The sequence below is a fragment of the Lissotriton vulgaris genome, unplaced genomic scaffold (assembly GCF_964263255.1).
Source record: "Lissotriton vulgaris unplaced genomic scaffold, aLisVul1.2 SCAFFOLD_9393, whole genome shotgun sequence".
In the NCBI taxonomy this organism is placed as follows: Eukaryota; Metazoa; Chordata; class Amphibia; order Caudata; family Salamandridae; genus Lissotriton; species Lissotriton vulgaris.
In genome coordinates this window covers 10376-35929 of record NW_028244831.1, presented here as the reverse complement: position 1 = coordinate 35929, position 25554 = coordinate 10376, and the positions used below count along the sequence as shown (strand labels likewise).

General features: G+C 42.2%; 1 protein-coding gene across 1 annotated transcript; it reads right to left on the bottom strand.

The window, feature by feature from the left end:
* Positions 1-1187: 1187 nt before the first annotated feature.
* On the bottom strand, positions 1188-17185 carry LOC147666708 (uncharacterized; the record flags this gene model as incomplete). The annotated part of the gene is made up of 5 exons (XM_086948945.1): positions 1188-1468; positions 2909-3124; positions 5669-6106; positions 12309-12344; positions 17121-17185. Coding segments are annotated over 5 exons (1036 nt in total), but the record flags the coding sequence as incomplete, so codon positions are not given.
* Positions 17186-25554: the final 8369 nt, after the last annotated feature.

Below are 25554 nucleotides of genomic sequence, written 5' to 3'. Positions count from 1 at the left end.
GAGGTGTTGATGGTGAGTTTTTGAGGGTGAGTGAGGATGAGTGTGGGTGAGGTGTTGAGGGTGAGGAGTTGAGGGTGAGTGAGGGTGAGGTACTGAGGGTGAGTGGATATTGAGGGTGAGGTGTTGAGAGTACTGAGGATGAGTGAGAGTGAGGGTGAGTGATGTGTTGATGATGAGTTGTTGTGGGTGAGGTGTTGAGGGTGAGTGAGAGTGACGTGTTGTAGGTGAGGGTGAGGGGCTGAGGGTGAGTGTTGGTGAGGCGTTGAGGGTGAGTGAGGGGTTAAGGGTGATGCGTTGAGGGAGAGGTGTTGAGAGCGAGGGTGATTGAGTGTTTGAGGGTGCAGGGTGGAGGGTGAGTGAGGGTGAGGTGTTGATGGTGAGTGAAGGTGGGTGAGGGTGATGGTGATGTGTTGAGGGTGAGTGAGGATGAGGTGTTGAGGGAGAGTGAGTGTGAGGTGTTGAGGGTGAGTGAGTGTAATTCAGGGTGGGTGATGAGTTGAGGGTGAGTGAGTGTGAGAGAGGGTGTTATTGACAAATGTGAGTGTTTTGCATGTGTGACTCGTTATTGTAAAGTGTGTTAGTATTTGTGTATGTTGTTGTGGTAGATTGATGCTGTTGCAGTGGTGTAGAGTGATGTTGGTGTGTTGATGAGTGTTGTTAGTGAGGTGCTTCCTAATGCTGTAGTTGTGAAGTGTTGATGATGAGTTGTGCTGTGTTAGTGTTCAACTATTACCACCACAGCATAACTCATTCCAACAACAGTTGCACTTCTCCCAACAACCTAATTTGTGATGTCCACCAATGGAACACGCATCAATACCACCTTAACATTCGGCCCCCCACAGTAACATTGCTCAACAACACAGCATAACTCAGCACCAGCACAGGCGTCTTTAGCTCAACAGTCTCATTCATACATAATACTGTAGTGCGTGTAAGCTACAAAGTATGTGTATTTTGTATATGTTTTTCTAATGTCAAATCGATTGGCTAAATCTTGTATGTGGGTGTGACTATGTTGTATAAATGGAGTGTCTTAGTTATAATTTGCCTTTGGAATAGAAAAAATCACCATATAAGTAGTAAAATTTGTATTACACACTTGTTTATTTTTTATAAAAAAACACAAATATTTATTGTTTAACTTTGTACAAAAAAAAGATATCCTGGCAACATGCAAAATTTACTCAGAACATATTTCATCGTCTTTTTCTTTAAGAATCTTTATGATTTGCCCATTACAAAATACAACTTCAAAATTTTGTGGCAAAAAATGGACAAGGGCATCTCCGATGTTCTCAACGTCCTCATCTAACATAAACCATTTAATTAAGATCTCGTTTTCGATGGGCATCGATTGCAATTCGTCTGTGTTTGTCACTTTTATTGTGATGATACTTGTTTGCTCAGTAGAGCTTTCAACACCATAAATTAGAATGTCCATCTTTTCCTCTGGTGGGGCTGTTACCTGTTGAGAGAAAAGGAAAGCAATAATTATTTTTAAAATGTGTATACTTTATTTTTTGTGTAAGCCCTATAGTGGTTGAAAGGGACAGACTTGTTGAAAGGGACACATTGGGTGAAATGGACTGAGTAGGTGAAAGGGTCCCAGTTGTTGATAGAGTTTGAGTGGGTGATAGGTCGAGACTGGGTGATAGGTGGTGGTAATAATTTTTTTGTGTGGTTGTAGTGTCATAGTGTGTTGAGGGTGAGTGAGGGTGAGATGTTGAGGGTGAGTGAGGGTGAGGCGTTGAGGGTGAGTGAGATTGAGGGTGAGTCAGTGTTTGAGGATGAGTGAGAGTGAGGGTAAGTAAGGGGCTGATGGGGATGTTTTGAGCGTGATTGAAGTGGTGTTGTGGTGCTAAGTTTTGGTGTGGTTGTAGTGTGATAGTGTGTTGAGGATGAGTGAGTATGAGGGTGAGTGAGAGTGAGAGTGAGTGAGAATGAGGGGGAGGTGTTGAGGGTGAGTGAGGATGAGTGAGGGTGAGGAGTTGAGAGTGAGTGAGGGTGAGGGGCTGAGGGTGAGTGAGGTGTTGAGAGTGAGGTGTTGAGTGTGATTGAGGATGAGTGAGAGTGATGTTGAGTGATGTGTTGAGATTGACTGAGGGTGAGGCGTTGAGTGTGAGTGAGAGTGAGGTGTTGAGGCTGAGGGTGAGAAGCTGAGTGTCAGGGTGAGTGTGGCTGAGGCGTTGAGGGTGAGTGAGGGTGAGGTGTTGAGGGTGATTGAGGATGAGTGAGAGTGAGGAGTTAAGGGTGAGGTGTTTAGGGTGAGTGAAGTGTTGTTGTGGTAGTAAGTGTTTTTTTGTAGTTGTAGTGTGATAGTGTGTTGACGGTAAGTGAGTGTAAATGAGGGTGATGTTGTGAGGGTGAGTGAGTATGAGAGTGGTGTTGAGTGTGAGATGTTGAAGGTGATTGATGATGATTGAGATTGAGGTTGAGTGAGGAGTTAAGGGTGAGGTGTTGAGGGTGAGTTAAGTGTTGCTGTGGTGGTAAGTATTTGTTTGTTGTTGTAGTGTGATAGTGTGTTGACGGTGAGTGAGGGTGATTGAGCGTGAGGAGTTGAGGGTGAGTGAGTATGAGGGTGAGGTGTTGATGGTGAGTTGTTGAGGGTGAGTGAGTATGAGAGTGGGTGATAAGTCTAGAGTGGGTGATAAGTCTAGATTGGGTGATAGGCCTAGAGTGTGTGAAAGAGCCAGAGTTGTTGAAAGGTTCCGAGTGGGTGAAAGCTCCCGAGTGGGTGAAAGCTCCCGAATGGGCGAAAGGTCCCAAGTGGCTGAAATGTCCAGAGTGGGTAAAATGTCCAGAGTGGGTGGAAGGGGCAGAGTGGGTGAAAGGGCAAGACTGGGTGCAATTCCAAGAGTGGCTGAAAAGAGATAATTGCAAAACTTTGTTTGTTCGTTGTGCTTACCTCCATTTTGCTATGGCGCGTTGTATTCAATATTTTTTGGCAATTGAATTCATGTACAGTGACATGAGTCAGGGTCACATATTTCCCAAGATGTATTTTAAATAGTGACGCTTCTCTCCACAGTGTCACTTTTATATCATCAGTTGCATCTTTTATTGTAATGGATTTGAGTGGGGTATCTTGCCCATTGATAAACACCGTTTTTGCGTCCTCTTCCTACACAAAAAGAAAGCATTCTATTAAATAGTGATTGTAAAAACAGATATTACTAGTGCATTGTCTGAAAGGCTATATAATGTATCATATTTAACGACCCAAATGAACCTCCTTTCTAAAAGATTGAAATGTTTCTTGTAAAAAATGGCCTTGTACATAGTACTTTTTTTTGTAGTATACACCAAAGCACTGGCATCTTATATTTTTCAAAAGTTGTACTTGCTACTATGTGTGAAGAGTGCATAATGAAAAATGTGTCCAGTTAGTTTTTGAAGTTACTAAAGGTGTAATGTGTGTGTAAGTGAACTATGCATTTTTTAAGTAGACATGATGACATAAGTGAGTGTGATGGTGAGGTGTTGAGTGTGAGGAGTTGATGGGGAGTGAGGGTGAGTGAGGATGAGGCGTTACGTGAGGGTGAGGTTGAATGTAAATGAGGGTGGGTGAGGGTGAGAGGGTGAGGGTGAGAGTTTGAAGGTGAGTGAGGGTGAGAAGTTGAGGGTGAGTAACGATGAGCGTGAGTGTGAGTGAGGCTGAGTAAGGCAAGTATGCATATTTTTAGTAGACCTGATGACATGAGTGAGGGTGTGGGTGAGGGTGAGTTATTGAGGGTGAGGTGTTGAGTGTTAGGGTGAGTGAGAGTGGGGTTGAGGGTGAGTGAGGACGAGGTGTTACGTGAGGGTGAGTGTGATTGAGGCAGAGTTAGGGTGAGGCGTTGAGGGTGAGTGAGAGTGAGGGAGTGTTGAGGGTGAAAGATTGAATGTGAGAAGTTGAAGGTGAGTAAGGATGAGTGTGAGTGTGGGTGAGTGAGGGTGATTAATTGAGTGAGGGTGAGGTGTTGATGTTGAGGCTGAGGTGTTGAGGTGTTGAGTGAGAGTGAGGGTGACTGAGGAGTTGAGTGAGAAGTGTTGACTTTTTGAGGGGGAGGTGTTGAGGGAGAGTGAGGGTGAGTGAGGGTGATTGAGTGAGAGGTGTTGAGGGTGATTGAGGGTGATTGAGATTAAGGCTGAGTGAGGCATTAAGGGTGAATTGTTGAGTGTGAGGTGTTGTGTGTGAATGAGGGTGAGGTGTTGAGAGTTATTGAGGGTGAGAAGTTGAGGGTGAGTACGGATGATGCTAAGTGAGGGTGAGTCATTGATGTTGATTGTGAGGCTGAGGTGTTGAGGTGTTGAGTGAGAGTGAGTGAGTATTTGAGGGAGAAGGGTAGAGTTTTAGAGTGGGAGGTGTTGAGGGCTAGTGAGGGTGATTGAGGCTGAGTGAGGAGGAGGTGTTGAGGGTGATGTCATGTGAGTGAGATTGAGGGTGAGTGAGGCATTAAAATTGAATTGTTGAGGGTGAGGTGTTGAGTGAGAGTGAGAGTTGGGTGTTGAGGGTGAGTGATGTTGACTGAGGGTGAGGCATTGATGTAAAGACAGTATTTGCGTACTTTTGTTAAACACAAAAAGAACAATTCTACAAAATAGTGACAGTAAAAAAACATAGTAGTAGTGCATTGTATCACTGGTAATATAATGTATTATATTTCACGACCCAAATGAACATACTTTCTACCATAGTGCAATTTTTTTTTAGTAAAAATTGTCATTGTGGAGAGTACTTGAATTTGTACTATACCCCAAAGTACTCACATATTATATATCTCAAAACTATCCCTTTATACATAGTGTGAAAGAGTGTGAAAGAGTGTCTAATGCAAGCTTTTTTGATGTTGTCCGTGAAGTTCCTAAGGGCCCGATGTAGGTAAATCCCATTTTTGTATGTAGGTACCAACATCTGGATTCATTACAGAATCCTTAACAAATCTTTAATTACCAAATCGGTAAATAGCGAATAGGTAATGCGCATTAATTCATATGGGTTTTGAAGGACATAGGAATGATTAGGCATTACCGAATCGGTATTTACTGAATCTGTAATTAAAGAATTATGAAGGGTGCAGGTGGTGTCACTTTGACACCCTCCTGCCCCGCCAAAAAAGGCACAGGTGCCATGTGGCAAGCATACCTGCTGTAAGGGCAGGTCTGCCTGTCACATGCCATAGGTATTTTACCCTGGATTTGTATTCCATGGTAAAATACCGATTGTGTAAGCCATGTACAGAAGGTACATTGCCTACCTACATTACATTTCAGTTAATTTTATTGATTCTGTAAATCTACCGTTTGGGTTAATAAACAGATTTGCTAAAGTTACCTAAAATGTGCCCCTACATCTCAATAGCCCTTTACCGATGTGAAACGGGCCAAAATTTTTTTTTTTTGGCCGATTGGGATCGCTAAAGGGCTACCTACACCGGGCCCCTAAATGTGTAATTTGTGTGTAAGCCAACTATGCATTTTTGTACTAGACATGATGACATGTTTGTGTTGATACATCTGGCACATATTGTCCCTGAAACAGTCATCAGACTATTTATACTTGCAATTTCGAAAAAGCACAAATACATAAGATATGTCATTTACAATCCTAATAAGTCCAACTCTTCCACTGCAAGACAATATTTTTTTTTAGTTGACATGATAACATGTTTGTGTTCATACTTACGGCAATTATTGTCCCTGAAACGGTCATCAGGCTTTTTAGACTTGCCCGTTTTATTTCCTTGATGGGAGAAGCCGATGGTGCAGGCGGATGCAAAATGTTGTTTGCTTGTTGGATCAGGCCCTCCTCGATTGTCATTGCGGGAAATTTGGTTACTTTAGTTTGTTTTGTAATTAAAATTGTTTTGTTTTTGAGAATAAAGTTCCGTATCAGTAGTCCACAGTTTATTTTCGTTTGCTCATATAAATTTTCTTGGTAACAAGTACATTTAATTGTTCCAGTTTTATCTGCTAAAGCCAAATGGAATAAAATTTTCTGCTCTTGTTTAGCATTTTTGTACGTAGTTTTCCCTGAGCAGCTGATGACATTAACTCTTATTGGTTTCTGGTATGGTTTGTTGTCATCAGTATTAATGTTCATTATTTCTTCAATAGACATCATCTGAAATAGAAAATGTGATATAACATGTTAAATACAAACCCATATTGGTTTATGATCACTGTAATAGCATTCTAAAGTACCATAGTTGTGTAGTTGGTCATTTGTATATATATGATCTAAAATGGATTGGTAGTTAGTTGTGTAACTGTTAATGAGTTGTTGACATTGTAATTTTGTTTCAAAGAATCCAAGTAATTGCTTGCTGTTTGCATTTGTTTGAGATACATCCACATTGAAATCCCCTATAATAATCAATTTGTGCATGGGGTAAAAATCCGTAATATTAGTGATGAAATCAAAAAGAGAAGTTATAATTTTTAGGGGTGGTTTGTATAAAATAATAATAAGGTAATCTGTGTTATCAATCTGTAGAGTAAAATGTAAAATGTCTATCCCTTCAAGTGTCTCATAAATAGGCAATATAAATAAATCTTTTTTGTAGTACATAATCATTCCATGGTTTGTGTTGTATGTATGAAATTTATCAAATATAATGTGATGATATTGTTCTATACTGAAATCATTAGCTGTAGCATTTCTTGTAGTGTTGATCTCAGTTAAGCAAATAATGTCTGCTTGTAATATATTCCTATCCGCTACCATAGATGAAAAATTTTTCTGTAGTGATCTTATATTGTGTGCAATGATATTGAAATGTGCACTGTATGTATGTAACTGTGGGATATGTATTTCAAGTGGCATTTCTGTCCTTAATCTGTGCATTTCCTCATTAACTTGTGGATGTACTACAATTTTACGCTCATCAAAATTGTGTACATAGACATTTTGTATTGATTTTGCCCTGCTAATAGCAACATAATGCAAATGATGAATCTTGCTGTTATTAAAATGTATATAAAGTGGTTCAAGAGTTGCACCTTGTGTGCGATGTATAGTGCGTGCTGATGCTTGGCGTAAAGGAAATTGCTTCCGTATAATGGTAATAAATTTCTTAGTGTATTGGAAATGTCTAGCTATAGCATGTATTGGTGTCCATGTATTTTGTGTTTGTGAATGAAATAAGTGTTTATATTGTTGTCTGGTTGTTTCTCCTATAGTGGGATTGTCAAATAACAACCAAACAATAATAGGTGTATTGTTAATCAATTCTACTAATTGTACAACACCAGTTGCGCCATTTGTTAAACCATCATTGACATCCACATTGCAACTTAAATCATAACGAAGTTGTAAGGCAATGTGTAATGTATGTGAAAGGCCCATTGTTTTCTGTGGATCTTTGGGCAGTTGCTTAAGAATCGTTTTTTTCACACTTTCAGACAAATCAGAACTAACAGTATCGCTTGCTACTGTTATGTAGACAGGATAATCTTTGCAATGTTGTTCTAAAACCTTTTTGTTAATTTCATTAACTTCTAGATTAGTTGACATGATATATGGAATTGTTTCTAATAAAGTCTCATCAGGTTGTATTTCCCTTTGCTTAATTTGTGAAATATCTTCTTCAGTATGCTTGCCTTCTCTCAATCTGTTTAGTAATTCAGCAAATTGTAGATCTTCTTTTTGGCGCATAATTTTTGTTAATTCAAAAATTTTAAAATGTTCTTTCCACAAGTTAGCACTTAAAGGACCATACATTTGTGTCGAATCCTGAAAAATGTATCTGTCAAATACAGGTTTTAATTGGTAAAAGTCACCAATGGCTAAAATAGAAATTCCTCCAAATGGTTCATTAGATGATTTAATTTCTTGAAGCCTGTTATGTATAAAATTCAACATATTGTGGCCTACCATTGAAATTTCATCAATAATAACAACTCTAACATGCATCATTTCCATTTGTAGAGCAGTTCTATGTTCATGACTCAGTTGTTTATAAGACAAACTTTGCGACACAGGTATTTTGAAAGTGCTATGCAGTGTTTTGCCATTAATATTATGGGCAGCCTTTCCTGTTGGAGCAGTAAGTAAGATATAAACATTATCCGGATTTTCACCGGCCTTAGTGTTATAGTAGCGTAGTAAAGTTTGATAAAGTGCAGATATTACAAAACTTTTCCCAACACCAGCCCCTCCAGTGCAAAAAGTATAGCATGGAGTGCTAGTAGTTTTAAACCAATGCAAGTGATGGTAAACAAAGTTAAGTTGTTCTTCCGTTAAGTTTTGCATAAGTTGTTGGTATTTTTCATTGGGTAAAAGAACGTTAGTTGATCTTTGTTCTTCAGTTGTAGTTCTAATTCCTAAATCTAGAGCCAAATCATATCTATTATTATGTTCTGGATTTTGGTCTTCTGTCTGTATATTCACAGTTGGTGATAGAGGAGGTGAAATGACATTTTCATGAGACTGTTCATGAATAATGTTTGTAAGTTCACCATGCTGTTTGTTATAGATTTTTAGTTGTGTGTCAACAAATGTTTTAACTTCCAGATACCTATCATAGTAAGTTTCCTTGTTGATTAGTATTTTTTCTTCTTCCCTCCATGGATAGTGCAACATTAATATTTCTCTATAATACTCTTCCGGTTCATTATTTTTGCTAAATCTGCAAAAGCGTATTATTTTCCCTTGTCTGCGCTTATTTAAAGCATAATCATAATTATGTTTCTGTTGTTGTTTATTTCCGTCACTACATTCTATTTCTAATTCTTCCTCATCTGAGCTGTAAAAGTTTTGTTCTGCAAGTAAATCTTCGCAATCATTTATTTCTTTCCCATGTGTTTTTTTCTTCACATAGTTGAAATTAGCCGCATAGTCTGCTAACGTGCACATCTCTAATGATTGTGGCCGTTTGCAGTACTTAATAATAATATTTTCACATTGAATGTCAGTGGAATTTTCGGGCAAGTTATTAATAGTTTCGATATCACGCATTAAATAAGTTCTTTTCTCTGGACGGCTAGTATTAATAAATACAAATGATCGTGAGCTTTTCCGTAATGGTATTTGAAGAATTAGATATGCTGCTTCTTGAGCACTAATTTCTGTGCAGTTGAGGAATTTGTTCCCTATGTGTTTAAGTTGATCTTTGATATTACTATTGCTTGGTACCTCTTTAGCAGCTTGCGCTAGAAGTTTGCTAATTCCTCTTTGCGCTTTACTGATATATGAGATAATATAGACTGCACAAGCATAAGGGTCTAGTATAAACTGCAAGTCTATATTTGCTCGCCAAGCTTCTAAAAGAGTACTATTGTAGTTATTGATGAAGCATTCGGCTGGTGTTCTTTTTAAAAAAATAGTTGTTTTTTGTAAGCTAGTTTGTATAGAAGTAATATATTCTTTATCATCCATTTTAATGAAGTCCAAAAATTCCTCAAAAGAAAGTGTATTAAAAGTAGTATTATTCATAGCTTCCTGTATTATTTTCATATTATCTTGCCATTGGTTATTTGTCTCCTCCAGTGTTAATGGCTCTAATATGAGCGTTCTTGACATTGGATATTTGGGATATTGATATTTGCATGTCCGTTGCTGTTTACGTCTGCAATTTTTGGTGTGACCATGCCTTTGTAGATTTATTAACGGTTGTAAAACAGGGTTTTCAGACTTATGACAAGTGATATATTTGTCAATAAAGCTATTGACTTCTTCCACTGGTGAAACACCATACAATGGTGCTTTGTTTACCCAGAGTAATGCATGTATATGTGGAGAACCTCTCTGTTGGAATTCGACTCTGTAAAAGTAGTCTACTATTTCCCCAATTGGATTAGTGCCATTCAGCAAAACACAATTAAAGAATTTCCTAACTTGATAGTCAAACTGTCTTGCACATGTTATTGGATCTTCTTGTATTAATTTACTTTTAGTTTCCCAAGACATGTTTAAGAATTCTTCCTCTGTACATTCCTGTAAGTTTCTAACTCTCAATAGTATATTTATTAAATGGTGCCATTTTGTTTCTGCAGCAGATAATGTCAAAAAGAAAGTGGGAATGCCAAGTTGCCTTATCATAGCAAAAATATCTTTTTTGCAACCTTCCCAATATGGAGGTGAACTGCGTATAGTTTTTAATACTTTGTACCCCTCATTGAACTGTAAAACATTGGCAATATTACATTTAATGTCTTTAGCAGTTATTTTATTCCCATCTGTAAAATGTTTTCTGATGGAAATGTTGATTTTACCATGGATCTGCTTAATATGTAATTTCTTCAGTTTAAAAAAGACATTAGTAATAGATTTAGCGACTCTTCTATCATAACTCCTTAACTCTGCTTGGCAAATAGTACTATAATGTACCGGTATGTGTCTTTCCTTATTGTTAGGTCTTCGTTCACCACAAAAAATAGTAGGGAAAGCCAAAAACTCTGAATCTTTATCCTCATATAAACCTCTTGGCGTGTTATGTTCAGCTGGAGCGAAACTTAACACATTCAGCGAATTACTAGTAATAGTTTCATTTGTTAACATAGTATCCAAATTTCCAGCTTCTATGTTGTCCGAACTATCAGATGAATTGTTTGTTTCAGAAGTCTCATTGTGAGATTCTATTTCTGGAGGTATATACTCCCAGTCAGGGTTAATGGTAACACCATATTCATTAAACATTCGACTATTTTTCGCTAGCCATGTAGCTGCCTTTTTTACAGTATTTGGTCTAATATTCTCATAATGTGTATATGATTTATAGATTAATTTCCTTTTTAATTTCACTGGGATTGTCATGGCGTCATTAATTTGCCTTGGTAAAATTGTAACAGTTGTCATAACATCTGCAGGTACATTAACTACTGCACCTGATAATGATTTTTGAAAACCGCGTGGCAGACTCCGAATTTGTAAGAATGGTATCCTAGGTGAAACTAATCTTTCTTCTAAATCATATAATTCTAATTCAACTGGTACATTTGGGAAGCCCATGCCATTTACAATTGAACATGGTGGTATTTTGTTTTTGCGAATGTAATAATAGCAAGTCTTACAAATAAAAGTTGTTTTCTTGTTACTAATGTTACACTTGTTGAAAATTTCGGATTGGCTAACACTGCGTATATTTAGCAACGTTTGTTTATGCCACAGTTGATTGCAAAGAGTACAAATGTACTCTGGCCCATGCAATATTTCCCGGTGGAATTTGCGAATGATTGTATGGATTTGTTGACCTCGTTTCTGTCTTTGGCCCTGCGTGAAGATGGGTATGTTATTATCAGTAGCACTTAGTTGACTGTTGGTAATGTCTTCTTCAGCTGTATTAACTTTTTTTCTTTGTACAACTGTAGTTGGACATGTACTTGAATCCCTTTTTCTTTTCCGAGACTGTTTATTTGTTCCCTGGATAGCTTTACTATTACCTGGTAATTGTGGTAAATGATTGATATTGCTATTCCCTCCCTTACTTGTATTCTGTAAATGATCAGAAGACATTGATGTTGATGTTATCGTCTGATTAGGAGTACATTCAGTAGTATGTACCCAAATTTTTCTTTCTTGCGGCAGTTGACTATTTTTTTTGTGCACAGTAAGTGCTTTTGTAAAGGATTTTCTTTGAATGACTTTTATATCTATTGGTGTTAATTCAAATTGGACACATTGCTCAGCCTGATGTTTTAAGTTATATGCTAGTTTCATAACATATTGAATTAGCCCTTCAAACGAATTAAATGCAATTGTAACACATGTTCCGTTTGAATGAGGCATGCCTTCATGGTCCCTACTATGTGAATCAAATACAAAGTATGATTGCATATGTTTGAAAATAGCTATTACATAAACATTCATACAAAGTAGAACACCACAGTGCTTCTTAATAGTAACATTTAATGCTGTGCTAATATCTGGGTAGGCTTTATCAAAACGTTTAAGGACATCACCGTAGTAAGCATTCCGTAGCAAAAGTGAATATATCTTTTGATTGTGGTCTATATACCTTGGCAGGTCATCTGGATGCATAAGTGTTTCTTTGTTAATAGAATGCATTTGGAGATATAAAGCGTCCCCACGGTCCATTATATAATGCAGATCATTAGAGTTCCAAGTAGTTACTGGCTTGCATAAATTGTGCAAGACAGCAAAAGCACTATTTGGTAAGCATTGCTTACCTTGTGATTTGCTATTAAATTTGCTATTCCCTTGATGGTAACTTGCTTTTAAGCATTTCTGCATCTTCAAAGTTATACAGAAATGTTGTTATCAAATAATGTAAATTGAGAAGGTTTGTGAACTAAAAAATTTTTTTGGGGACTGTAAGTTATGAACTTTTAACAATTTTAAAACGAAGTGGCAAAGTAGTATTTACCTTAACTTCTGTTTCTTTTGTTGTTGTTTGAATAATCTGAAAGTTGAAAAAAAACATATTGTTTAGAATATATTTCTCCGAATTTTTGCCATAAAAGACACATTAGCATGTAAATAGTCTTTTAAAGACCTGTTAAGAGCTCTAGTGCTGCTGTGAGTGTATGTGCCACGGCTGGCACACAGGCAGGGTGAGATGATAGAGGGAGAGAGAGGGAGTGGGAGGAAAAGGGGGACAGAGAGAGAGGGAGTGAGTGCGTGAAAAGTTAATACTGAGAGACGTTAAAAAATGTGTGTGTGTGTTATGTGTTGCATTGAATCAGAGAATGGATGAGGTGTGAGGAAGGTAAAGGGAGTGAGAGGGAGAGTGATAGGAAGGGAGACGGGGATGGAGGGAGGGAGAGAGAGGGAGAGGGAGACAGAGGGATTAACAAAGTTAGAGTGAGAAAGAGGAAGGCAAGAGAGAGGGAGGGGGAGCTAGAGAAGGAGAGAGAGGGTGAGTGTAGGTGAGGGGTTGAGGGTGAATGAGGATGAAATGTTGAGGGTGTGAGTGTGAGGGTGAGGTGTTGATTGTTGTTTAGGTGAGGTGGTGAGGGTGAGGGTGAGGGTGAGTGAGGGGGAGGGGATGAGGGTGAGTGAGGGTGAGGGTGAGGGTGAGTGAGGGTGACGGTTTGATGGTGAGTAATGGTGAGGGTGAGTGAGGATGACATGTTGAGGGTAAGTGAGCATGAGGGTGAGTGAGCATGAGGGTGAGTGAGCATGAGGGTGAGTGAGCATGAGGGTGAGTGAGCATGAGGGTGAGTGAGGATGGTGTGAGTGAGTGTGAGTGAGGGTGAGGGGTTGAGGGTGAGTGAAGGTAGATTAGGCTTAGAAATTGAGGGTGAGTGATGGTGAGAAGCTGAGGGTGAGTAAGGATGAGGCTGAGTGTGGGTGAGTGGGAATGAGGTGTTGTGGGTGAGTGAGGTGTTGAGGGTGAGTGAGGCTGAGGTGTTGAAGTGTTGAGTGAGAGTGAGGGTGAGTGAGGAGTTGAAGGAGAAGTGTTGAGGGTGTGTGTGTGAGGTGTTGAGGGCTAGTGATGCTCAGTTTTATGTTGTTGCTGTCACCCCGAGCCTTAACCACTGACCCTGCCCCCACCGATGCGGTCATTGGACACTAAGTAAACATTAAATTTTGCCCCTGAGAGAAAGATTGTGAGTAGGCATGTAATAAAGTGTGTGTGTGAAAGTGTCCTTGTTCGTGGAATGTGTGTATGAAAATTTTGTTGTGGTGTGGCGAAGTGTTGGTGTACCCAGTTACTGTGGAAGTAATGTAGAAAGATAGAGAGGGAGTAAATGGGAGACAAATGGAGAGTTATGTACAAAGACAGAAAGGAAGGGAAAGTTAGGGAAAGGAAGGGAAATGGAGGGAGAGGAAGAGAAAGGGAGTGAGATGCAGGGTGATAGAGAGGGAGACGGAGAGGGAGGGAGAGAGGAGGAAGAAAAAAGGGGGAGTGAGACAGAGGGAGGAACACAGTTAGAGTGAAAGAGAGGAAGATGGGAGAGAGGGAGGGATAGCTATAAAGAGGGAGAGAGAGCTATAGAGATGTAGGGAGTCCGAAAGAGAAAGAGAGCGAGAAAATTATGTGTATGCCGGGAGGGCTCCGTGCACGAAGCCTTCGGCTGCAGGGTCCTGTGATTAACCTCATGGTCTGTTTAATGTTGTTGCTGTTGCCCCGACCCTTAACAACTAACCCTGCCCCCACCGATGCGGTCCTTGGACACAAAGTAAACGGTACATTTTTCACCTGCTTGAAAGATTGTGATTAGCCATGTAATAGAGGTTGTTAGCGAAAGTCCCCTTGATAGTGGATTGTGTTTCTGAAAAATTTGTTGTGGTGTGGCGAAGTGTTGCGAACGGATTATGACTGTACTATTCCCCCTAATGTTGTAATGTGCCTGTGACTAGTGTAGTAAGTGTATGGGCAATTTTTTTTTGGGTAGGCAGCTAATTCTGGCTTGGAATTGTTGTTGGGGATGGAGAGGGAGTGAGTGTGTGCGTGAAGAGTTAATAGTGCGAGACGTCCTGAAAAATGTGTGTGTGTGTCATCGTCTAACTTAGATTACTTCCTATATTGTATTGAATATGAAAATGAAATGAATGCGGTGTGCGTGTAATATTGAAAGTGTACACAGTGTGCAAGTAATGTAGAAAGATAGAGAGGGAGTAAATGGTAGACAAATGGAGAGTTATGTACAAAGACAGAGAGGAAGGGAAAGTTAGGGAAAGGAAGGGAAATGGAGGGAGAGGAAGAGAAAGGGAGTGAGATGCAGGGTGATAGGGACGGAGACGGAGAGGGAGGGAGAGAGGAGGAAGAAAAAAGGGGGAGTGAAACAGAGGAAGATAGGAGAGAGGGAGGGGGAGCTATAGAGAGGGAGAGAGAGCTATAGAGATGTAGGGAGACCGAAAGAGAAAGAGAGCGAGAAAGTTATGTGTATGCCGGGAGGGCTCAGTGCACGAAGCCTTAGGCTGCAGGGTCCTGTGATTAAGCTCATGGTCAGTTTAATGTTGTTGCTGTCGCCCCGATCCTTGACAACTAACATTGCCCCCACCGATGGGGTCCTTGTACACAAAGTAAACAGTACATTTTTAACCTGCTTGAAAGATTGTGAGTAGCCATGTAATAGAGGGGGTGGGCGAAAGTCCCCTTGATAGTGGATTGAGTGTATGAAAACTTTGTTGTGGTGTGGCGAAGTGTTGAGAACGGATTCTGACTGTGCTATTTGCCCTAATGTTCCAATGTGCCTGTGAATAGTGTAGTAAGTGTAAGGTGCATTATTTTTTGGGGTAGGCAGCTAATCATGGCTAATATGTTATTGGATGTGTGCTTGTGAAAATGTAATACTAGTAGTTGTACGAGTGGCTGTTTCTGTGTGTCAGCTTGTAACTTGGATTACTAACTGTGCAAGTAAAGGAACGAATGAATGCATTGTGCGTAAATCTTGTAAAGTGTTGCCTGTTTACGTGCAAATTAATGTTCAATTAGAACTTTTGACTGAAAGTTTGGTGCTGTAGTGGCGAAGTGCTATGATGTTACATTGCGTAGGAGTTGCATGTGTTGTATAAGGGTGGCAGTCAGTGTTTTGCCTAATGTGACAGGCTGTGTGTGATTAGTGTAAGATGCAGTGTTTTTCCTAATGTGACAGGGTGTGTGTGATTAGTGTGCTATAGAGAGGTAGGGAGACGTAGAGAGAAAGAGAGCGAAGAATTATGTCTATGCCGGGAGGGCTCAGTGCACGAAGCCTTCGGCTGCAGGGTACTGTGAATAACATCATGGACAGTTTTATGTTGTTGCTGTCGCCCCGAGCCTTAACCACTGACCCTGCCCCCACCGATGCGGTCATTGGACACTAAGTAAACATTAAATTTTGCCCCTGAGAGAAAGATTGTGAGTAGGCATGTAATAGAGTGTGTGTGTGAAAGTGTCCTTGTTCATGGAATGTGGGTATGAAAATTTAGTTGTGGTGTGGAAAAGTGTTGGTGTAACCAGTTAATGTGCAAGTAATGTAGAAAGATAGAGAGGGAGTAAATGGGAGACAAATGGAGAGTTATGTACAAAGACAGAGAGGAAGGGAAAGTTAGGGAAAGGAAGGGAAATGGAGGGAGAGGAAGAGAAAGGGAGTGAGATGAAGGGTGATAGGGAGGGAGACGGAGAGGGAGGGAGAGAGGTGTAAGAAAAGAGGGGGAGTGAGACAGAGGGAGGAACACAGTTAGAGTGAAACAGAGGAAGACAGGAGAGAGGGAGGGGGAGCTATAGAGAGGGAGAGAGAGCTATAGAGATGTAGGGAGACCGAAAGAGAAAGAGAGCGATAAAATTATGTGTATGCCGGGAGGGCTCAGCGCACGAAGCCTTCGGCTGCAGGGTCCTGTGCTTAACCTCATGGTCATTTTAATGTTGTTGCTGTCGCCACGACCCTTGACAACTAACATTGCCCCCACCAATGCGGTCGTTGTACACAAAGTAAACAGTACATTTTTCACCTGCTTGAAAGATTGTGAGTACCCAGGTAATAGAGGGTGTTTGCGAAATCCCCCTTGATAGTGTATTGTGTGTATGAAAAGTTTGTTGTGGTGTGGCGAAGTGTTGAGAACGGATTATGACTGTACTATTCCCCCTAATGTTCCAATGTGCCTGTGAATAGTGTAGTAAGTGTACGGTCAATTTTTTTTTTGGGTAGGCAGCTAATCCAGGCTAAGGTGTTATTGGATGTGTGCTAGTGAAAATGTAATACTAGTAGTTGTACGCGTGGCTGTTTCTGTGTGTCAGCTTGTAACTTGGATTACTAACTGCAAGTAAAGCAACGAATTAATGCATTGTGCGTAAATGTTGTAAAGTGTTGCCTGTTTACATGGAAATTATTGTGCAATTAGAAGTTCTGACTGAAAGTTTGTTGCTGTAGTGGCGAAGTGACATGATGTTACATTGCGTAGGAGTTGCACGTGTTGTATAAGGGTGGCAGTCATTGTTTTGCCTAATGTGACAGGCTGTGTGTGATTAGTGTAAGATGCAGTGTTTTGCCTAATGTGACAGGGTGTGTGTGATTAGTGTGCTATAGAGAGTGAGGGAGACGAAGAGAGAAAGAGAGCGACAAAATTATGTGTATGCCGGGAGGGCTCAGTGCACGAACACTTCGCCTCCAGGGTACTGTGAATAACGTCATGGTCAGTTTTATGTTGTTGCTGTCGACCCGACCCTTAACCACTGACCCTGCCCCCACGTCGGAGTGTTAGGAACGGAAGTAAAAATTGTGTAGAAGAGTGAACAGTTGGCTGTACTTACTTGATATATGTTGGTGCGCAGTTTCTTTCCCCCTATCAAGGAAATGTTGAAAGCGTACCAATAACCTACAAGAGATAACAAAAAAAAACAATATGTATCTGTTGTTTTAAACCAAGGTATGACCTGTTTTAGAAATGACGTAGTCTTTTGCTAAGTATTACCATAGAAAATGAAGATTTGCAAACACACATGTCGCAGAATAATTTAACACAGGTGCAATGTTGATATAGTAACAGTTCTAATAAACGCAACTAAAAATATCAATACTGTCCCTTAGATGTATAGAAATAACACTTGCATGCACTTACGTTCTAAGATTGAATGCCGTAATTTTTCAGTGGCTGTTGGTCGATAGCAGCAAGTTCAGCGCCGTTCTGTAAGTCGAAGTTTTGTCCTCGCTGGTAAAAAGAGAGTATGACTTAAAGTGACCCGTCCCTCTGCTTAAATAGGGGGTAACGATGCAAGAATCTTTTTTTTCTTTTTGTGTTTAAGAAAGGATCAAAGCTTTTAGTCCTTCCCTTGCCCCAAGGAAAAGTCACACTAGCTGATGTGCGCGACTTGGAAGTGTGAATGTTTGAATGTGTATGCAGATGGAGTTTCGACATAGGCGCGCCAGTAGACTTCACTGGGCAACTCCCTTAAGGCCATATAAGAATTTGCTCGGAACTCACAAAGCAAAGGGCCTTTTTTTTACGTTAGTGTAATTGGACTTCAACTGTCTGCTCGAAGTTACACTTAAAAATGGCATATATAAAGCATCAAAAGTATACAAAGTTTCACTTAAAAACATACAACTCTTGTAATATAGTGGCTCGAAGTTGTGCCGTTTAGGTTTACTATGAAAATACTTAAAATTGCCGAGGATGCGTCCATTAATGTGTGTGTGGCAACGTTTAAAAAAAAAGTGGGTGAATGAGAAAGATGGTGGATAATTTTGTTTGGAAAAAAATAAATGAAAAGACAGGTGTGGTGCTGAACGGGTCAAAGGCCGGATGCAATATTTGCCATAAAAGTTGTGTTTTCCGTTTCAGTATGAAAATAGTGAACATTGCTGCCTAAGTGGCCCTTACATGTGTCTGTGTGTATTTTTAAATGCTATGGGAATTTTGGCTGTGTGTGTACGTGTTGTAAATACAGAATTTCGCTGCGGGTGCGTCCCTTAATGTAAGGCTTGTAATATACAGGCTCAAAGTTGTGGCGTTTATGTTTAGTATGAAAAGACAGGACATTGCTGCAGATGCCTCCATTAATGTGTGACTGTCACCATAGAAATACAGTATGAGAATGAAAAAGATGTCCGATGATTTTGTTTGCCAATTGATAAATGTAGCGATAGGTGTGGCGAAATGTTCGGAGCTGATTTATTTGCCATCAAAGTTGTGTTGTTATTTGTTGTATAAAAATAGTGAGCATTGCTAAGGATGCGGCCCTTGAATGTGTTTGTGGTTAATTTTAAATGCTAGGAATTATGTTGGTGTGTGTGTACGGCATGGTATGTAAACTATAGTAGTTTTGTTAACGTTTCCAGACACCATTTTATCCTTTAATGTAAATCAACTTGAACTGTCTACTCAAAGGTACACTTAAAAATGGCATGAGGGGTTGAGGGTGAGGATGAGTGAGGGTGAAGCTGAGGTCTTGAGTGTAACTGGAAGTAAGAGTGAGGGTGAGTGAGGGGTTGAGTGTTAGTGAGGGTGAGGTATTGAGGGTGAGTGAGGGGAAGGGTGATTGAGGTATTGAGAGTTACTGAGGGTGAGGTGTGTAGGGTGAAGTGTTGAGAGTGTGGGAGAGGGGTTGAGGGTGAGGGAGGGTGAGTGAGGGTGAATGGTTGAGGGTGAGGGGTTGAGGTGAGGAATTGAGGCTGATGTTTTGAGGGTGAATGAGTGTGAGATGTTGATGGTGAGTGAAGGTGAGATGTTGGGTGAGGCGTTGAGGGTGAGTGACTATAGAATTTTTCTACCTTACTGTCATTCGACTTGAACTGTCTGCGCCAAGTTACCCTTAAAAATAGCATGAGACGTTGAGGGTGAGGGCGAGTGAGGGTGAGACTGAGGTGTTGAGTAAGGTTGAGGGGTTGAGGGTGGGTGAGGGTAGGTGAGTGAGGGTGAGGGGTTGAATGTCAGTGATGGTGAGGTGTTGAGGGTGAGTGAGGGTGAGGGTGAGTGAGGGTGAGTGGGAGGGGTTGAGGGTGAGTGAGGTGTTGAGGGTGAAGTGTTGATGATGTAGGTGAGGGGTTGAGGGTGATGGAGGGTGAGTGAGGGGGAGGGGTGCAAGGTGAGGAGTTGCGGGTGAGGGTTGGGGGTGAGGGGTTGAGGGTGAGGTGTGGGGGAGGGGTGCAAGGTGAGGGGTTGCGGGTGAGGGTTGGGGGTGAGGGGTTGAGGGTGAGGTGTTGAGGGTGAGTGAGGGTGAGATGTTGAGGGACAGTGGTTGAGGGTGAGTTGTTGAGGGTGAGTGGTTGAGGGTGAGTGGTTGAGGGTGAGTGTTTGAGGGGGAGTCTTTGAGGGTGACTGTTTGAGGGTGAGTGGTTGAGGGTGAGTGGTTGAGGGTGAGTGGTTGAGGGTGAGTGGTTGAGGGTGAGTGGTTGAGGGTGAATGGTTGAGGGTGAATGGTTGAGGGTGAGTGGTTGATGTGTGTGTGGTACCGTTAAAATAGAGTGGGGGATTTAGAAGATGGTACATATTTTTCTTATGCCAATAAATAAATCTAGAGACAGGTGTGGCGAAATGTTTTGAGCTGATGTACTTGCCATTAAAGTGGGGTTTTTTTTTTTGTTATAGCATGCCTACATTAATGTGTGTGTGGGAACGTTAAAATACAGTGGTGATTATCCCAAAAATGCAAAATCGCAAATGTTTCAGTGAGGCAACATAGAAAATCTTTAGTCTGTAAGTTACCCTTAAAAATAGCATGAGGGGTTGATGGTGAGGGCGACTGGGTGCGGGTGAGTGGGTGAGGGTGAGTTGCTGAGGGTGAGTTGTTGAGGGTGAGTTGTTGAGGGTGAATGTTTGAGGGTGACTGTTTGAGGGTGAGTGGTTGAGGGTGAGTGGTTGAGGGTGAGTGGTTGAAGGTGAGTGGTTGAGGGTGAATGCTTGAGGGTGAGGGGTTGAGGAGAGGAATTGAGGCTGATGTTTTAAGGGTGAGTGAGGGTGAGATGTTGATGGTGAGTCAAGGTGAGATGTTGGGTGAGGCGTTAAGGGTGAGTGACTATAGAATTTTTCTACCTTCCTGTCATTCGACTGGAACGTGGGTGAGGGAGGGTGAGTGAGGGTGAGGGAGGGTGAGTGAGGGTGAATGCTTGAGGGTGAGGGGTTGAAGTGAGGAATTGAGGCTGATGTTTTCAGGGTGAGTGAGGGTGAGATGTTGATGGTGAGTCAAGGTGAGATGTTGGGTGAGGCGTTCAGGGTGAGTGACTATAGAATTTTTCTACCTTACTGTCATTCGACTGGAACTGTCAGCGCCAAGTTACCCTTAAAAATAGCATGAGACGTTGAGGGTTAGGGCGAGTGAGGGCGAAGCTGAGGTGTTGAGTGAGGATGAGGGGTTGCGGGTGGGTGAGGGTAGGTGAGTGTTGAGGGTGAGGGTGAGGGTAGGTGAGGGTTGAGGGTGAGGGTGATTGGTTGAGGGTGAGTGGTTGAGGGTGAGTGGTTGAGGGTGAGTGGTTGAGGGTGAGTGGTTGAGGGTGAGTGGTTGAGGGTGAGTGGTTGAGGGTGAGTGGTTGAGGGTGAGCGGTTGAGGGTGAGCGGTTGAGGATGAGTGGTTGAGGATGAGTGGTTGAGGGTGAGCGGTTGAGGGTGAGCGGTTGAGGATGAGTGGTTGAGGATGAGTGGTTGAGGATGAGTGGTTGAGGGTGAGTGGTTGAGGGCGAGTGGTTGAAGGCGAGTGGTTGAGGGCGAGTGGTTGAGGGCGAGTGGTTGAGGGCGAGTGGTTGAGGGCGAGTGGTTGAGGGTGAGCAGTTGAGGATGAGTGGTTGAGGATGAGTGGTTGAGGATGAGTGGTTGAGGGTGAGTGGTTGAGGGTGAGTGGTTGAGGGCAAGTGGTTGAGGGCGAGTGGTTGAGGGCGAGTGGTTGAGGGCGAGTGTTTGAGGGCTAGTGGTTGAGAGTAAGTGGGAGAGGGTGAGTGGTTGAGGGCGAGTGGTTGAGGGCGAGTGGTTGAGGGCGAGTGGTTGAGGGCGAGTGGTTGAGGGCGAGTGTTTGAGGGCGAGTGGTTGAGAGTAAGTGGGTGAGGGTGAGTGGGTGAGGGTGAGTGTGAGTGGGTGAGGGTGAGTGGGTGAGGGTGAGTGGGTGAGGGTGAGTGGGTGAGGGTGAGTGGGTGAGGGTGAGTGGGTGAGGGTGAGTGGGTGAGGGTGAGTGGGTGAGGGTGAGTGGTTGAGGGTGAGTGGTTGATGTGTGTGTGGGAACGGTAAAATAGAATGGGGTATTTAGAAGATGGTACATAATTTTTTCAGGCAATAAATCTTGAGACAGGTGTGGCGAAATGTTTTGAGCTGATGTATTTCCCAACAAACTTTTGTTTTTTATTGTGATAGCATGCCTACATTAATGTGTGTGTGTTAACGTTAAAATACAGTGGTGATTATCCAAAAGAAGGCAAAAATGGGAATGTTTGAGTGAGGCAACATCGGAAATCTTTAGTCTGTAAAAGCGCCATAGTCAACAAAGTAGGAATCGATGTTGGCTGCAAGTTACCCTTAAGAAAATAGAAAGAGAGGTTGGTGGTGAGTAGGTGTGGCGAAATGGGAAAAGACAGTGGTAGATTGTATTTAAAGTATAAGAGTTATGATGTTAAAAAAAAAAAGTTTTCAGACGCCATTTTAAGTGTTGAGGGTGAGTCGTTGAGGGTGAGGTGTTGAGGGTGAGATGTTTGAGAGTGAGATGTTGATGGTGAGTGAGAGTGATGTGTTGGTTGAGTTGTTGAGGGTGAGTGGTTGAGGGTGAGTTGTTGAGGGTGAGTGGTTGAGGGTGATTGTTTGAGGGTGAGCAGTTGAGGGTGAGCGGTTGAGGGTGAGCGGTTGAGGATGAGTGGTTGAGGATGAGTGGTTGAGGGTGAGTGGTTGAGGGTGAGTGGTTGAGGGTGAGTGGTTGAGGGCGAGTGGTTGAGGGCGAGTGTTTGAGGGAGAGTTGTTGAGGGCAAGTGGTTGAGAGTAAGTGGGTGAGGGTGAGTGGGTGAGGGTGAGTGTTTGAGGGAGAATTGTTGAGGGCAAGTGGTTGAGAGTAAGTGGGTGAGGGTGAGTGGGTGAGGGTGAGTGGGTGAGGGTGAGGGTGAGTGGGTGAGGGTGAGTGGGTGAGGGTGAGTGGGTGAGGGTGAGTGGTTGACGGTGAGTTGTTGACGGTGAGTGGTTGACAGTGAGTGGTTGACGGTGAGTGGGTGAGGGTGAGTGGTTGAGGGTGAGTGGTTGAGGGTGAGTGGTTGAGGGTGAGTGGTTGATGTGTGTGTGGGAACGGTAAAATAGAGTGGGGGATTTAGAAGATGGTACATAATGTTTTCTGGCAATAAATCTTGAGACAGTTGTGGCGAAATGTTTTGAGCTGATGTATTTGCCATCAATTTTTTGTTTTTTATTGTGATAGCATGCCTACATTAATGTGTGTGTGTTAACGTTAAAATACAGTGGTGATTATCCAAAAGAAGGCAAAATCTTGAATGTTTGAGTGAGTCAACATCGAAATTCTTTAGTCTGTAAAAGCGCCATAGTCAACAAAGTAGGAATCGAGGTTGGCTGCAAGTTACCCTTAAGAAAATAGAAAGAGAGGTTGGTGGTGAGTAGGTGTGGCGAAATGTTAAAATACAGTGGTAGATTGTATTTAAAGTATAAGAGTTATGATGTTAAAAAAAAAACGTTTCCAGACGCCATTTTCTGCCTTACTGTAATTCGTCTTGAAATGTGTGCTGCAAGTGACCCTTAACAAAATAGCAAGAGAGGTTGGCTGAAAGTTACCCTTAACTAAATAGAAAAAAACAAACGGGTGAGTGTGAGTCTGCTGCGGATGCGTCCCTTAATGTGTGTGTATCAGAAATATGGTGGTTATCCAAACGAAGGCAACATCGTAATTTTCCCACTGAAGGCAACATTGAAAATATGTAGTCTGTACAAGAGTCGAAGTAAAATAGGCCGATGTTACATACTACGTTGTCCCACAAAATTGTGAAATACTAGGCCTGGTTATGTAAACTAAAAAAGTTTGGATAAAACAAATAACGTTTCTAATGTTCGTATTTACGTTCAGTGGGATTGTTTAAGTTTAGCGAAAAAAATTCACGTTTCTACTTGATTTTGGGGTGGGGGGGGGATGTCTGTTGTTGTTCTCGAGCTAACACCCGCCTTGCAGTCCTTCCCTTGCCCCAAGGAAAAGTCACACTAGCTGATGTGCGCGAATTAGAAGTGTGAATGTTTGAATGTGTATGCAAATGGAGTTTCGACATTGGCGCGCCAGTAGACTTCCCTGGCCAACTCACTTAAGCGCACATAAGAGTTAGCTCGGAACTGACAAAGTAAAATTTTTTTTTTGTCGTCTGTTTTATTTAACGTTTCTGTCATTGAAGTTCAACTTTTTTTGCTCGAAGTAACCCTTAAAAAGTGGAATATCTAAAGCTTGTAAAGTATACAAAGTTTCATTTAGAAACATAGAACGCTTGTAATATACAGGATGAAAGATGTGCCGAAGTTGTGGCGTTTATGTTTAGTATGCAAATACTGAACATTGCTGTGGAGCCGTCCAGTCGGCGAATGAGAAAGATGTGTCTGTGGGTATTTGTAAATGCTAGGATAATTTTGGCTGTGTGTGTACGTGTTGTAAATACAGAATTTGGCTGCGGGTGCGTCCCTTAATGTAAGTCTTGTAATATACAGGATCAAAGTTGTGGCGTTTATGTTTAGTATGAAAAGACAGGACATTGCTGCAGATGCCTCCATTAATGTGTGAGTGTCAGCATAGAAGTACAGTAGGAGACTGAGAAAGTTGGTCGATGATTTTGTTTGGCAATAGAGAAATGTAGCGATAGGTGTGGCGAAATGTTCAGAGCTGATTTATTTGCCATCAAAGTTGTGTTGTTATTTGTAGTATAAAAATAGTGATGCATTGATGAGGATGCGGCCCTAGAATGTGTCTGTTGGTAATTTTAAATGCTAGGAATTATGTTGGTGTGTGTGTACGGCATAGTATGTAAACTATAGGAGTTTTTTAACGTTTCCAGAGACCATTTTCTACTTTAATCTAAATCGACTTGAACTGTGTACTCAAAGTTAAACTTAAAAAGTGGCATGAGGGGTTGAGGGTGAGGATGAGTGAGGGTGAGGCTGAGGTCTTGAGTGTAAGTGAAAGTAAGAGAGGGGTTGAGTGTTAGTGAGGGTGAGGTATTGAGGGTGAGTGAGGGGAAGGGTGATAGAGGGATTGAGAGTTACTGAGGGTGAGGTGTGTAGGGTGAAGTGTTGAGGGTGTGGGTGAGGGGTTGAGGGTGAGGGAGGGTGAGTGAGGGTGGGGAGGGTGAGTGAGGGTGAATCGTTGAGGGTGAGGGGTTGAGGTGAGGAATTGAGGCTGATGTTTTGAGGGTGAGTGAGGGTGAGATGTTGATGGTGAGTCAAGGTGAGATGTTGGGTGAGGCGTTGAGGGTGAGTGACTATAGAATTTTTCTACCTTACTGTCATTCAACTTGAACTGTCAGTGCCAAGTTACCCTTAAAAATAGCATGAGACGTTGAGGGTGAGGGGGAGTGAGGGCGATGCTGAGGTGTTGAGTGAGGGTGAGGGGTTGAGGGTGGGTGAGGGTAGGTGAGTGTTGAGGGTGAGGGTAGGTGAGGGTTGAGGGTGAGGGTGATTGGTTGAGGGTGAGTGGTTGAGGGTGAGTGGTTGAGGGTGAGTGAGGTGTTGAGGGTGAAGTGTTGATGATGTAGGTGAGGGGTTGAGGGTGATGGAGGGTGAGTGAGGGGGAGGGGTGCAAGGTGAGGGGTTGCGGGTGAGGGTTGGGGGTGAGGAGTTGAGGGTGAGGTGTTGAGGGTGAGTGAGGGTGAGATGTTGAGGGACAGTGGTTGAGGGTGAGTGGTTGAGGGTGAGTGGTTGAGGGTGAGTGGTTGAGGGTGAGTGGTTGAGGGTGAGTGGTTGAGGGTGAGTGGTTGAGGGTGAGTGGTTGAGGGTGCGTGGTTGAGGGTGAGTGGTTGAGGGTGAGATATTGAATGCGAGTGACAGTAAGGGTGATTGAGTCATTGAGAGTTAGTGAGGGTGAGGGGTTGAGTGTTAGTGATGGTGAGGTGTTGAGGGTGAGTGAGGGTGAGTGGGAGGGGTTGAGGGTGAGTGAGGTGTTTAGGGTGAAGTGTTGATGATGTAGGTGAGGGGTTGAGGGTGATGGAGGGTGAGTGAGGGTGAGGGGTGGAAGGTGAGGGGTTGCAGGTGAGGGTTGGGGGTGAGGGGTTGAGGGTGAGGTGTTGAGGGTGAGTGAGGGT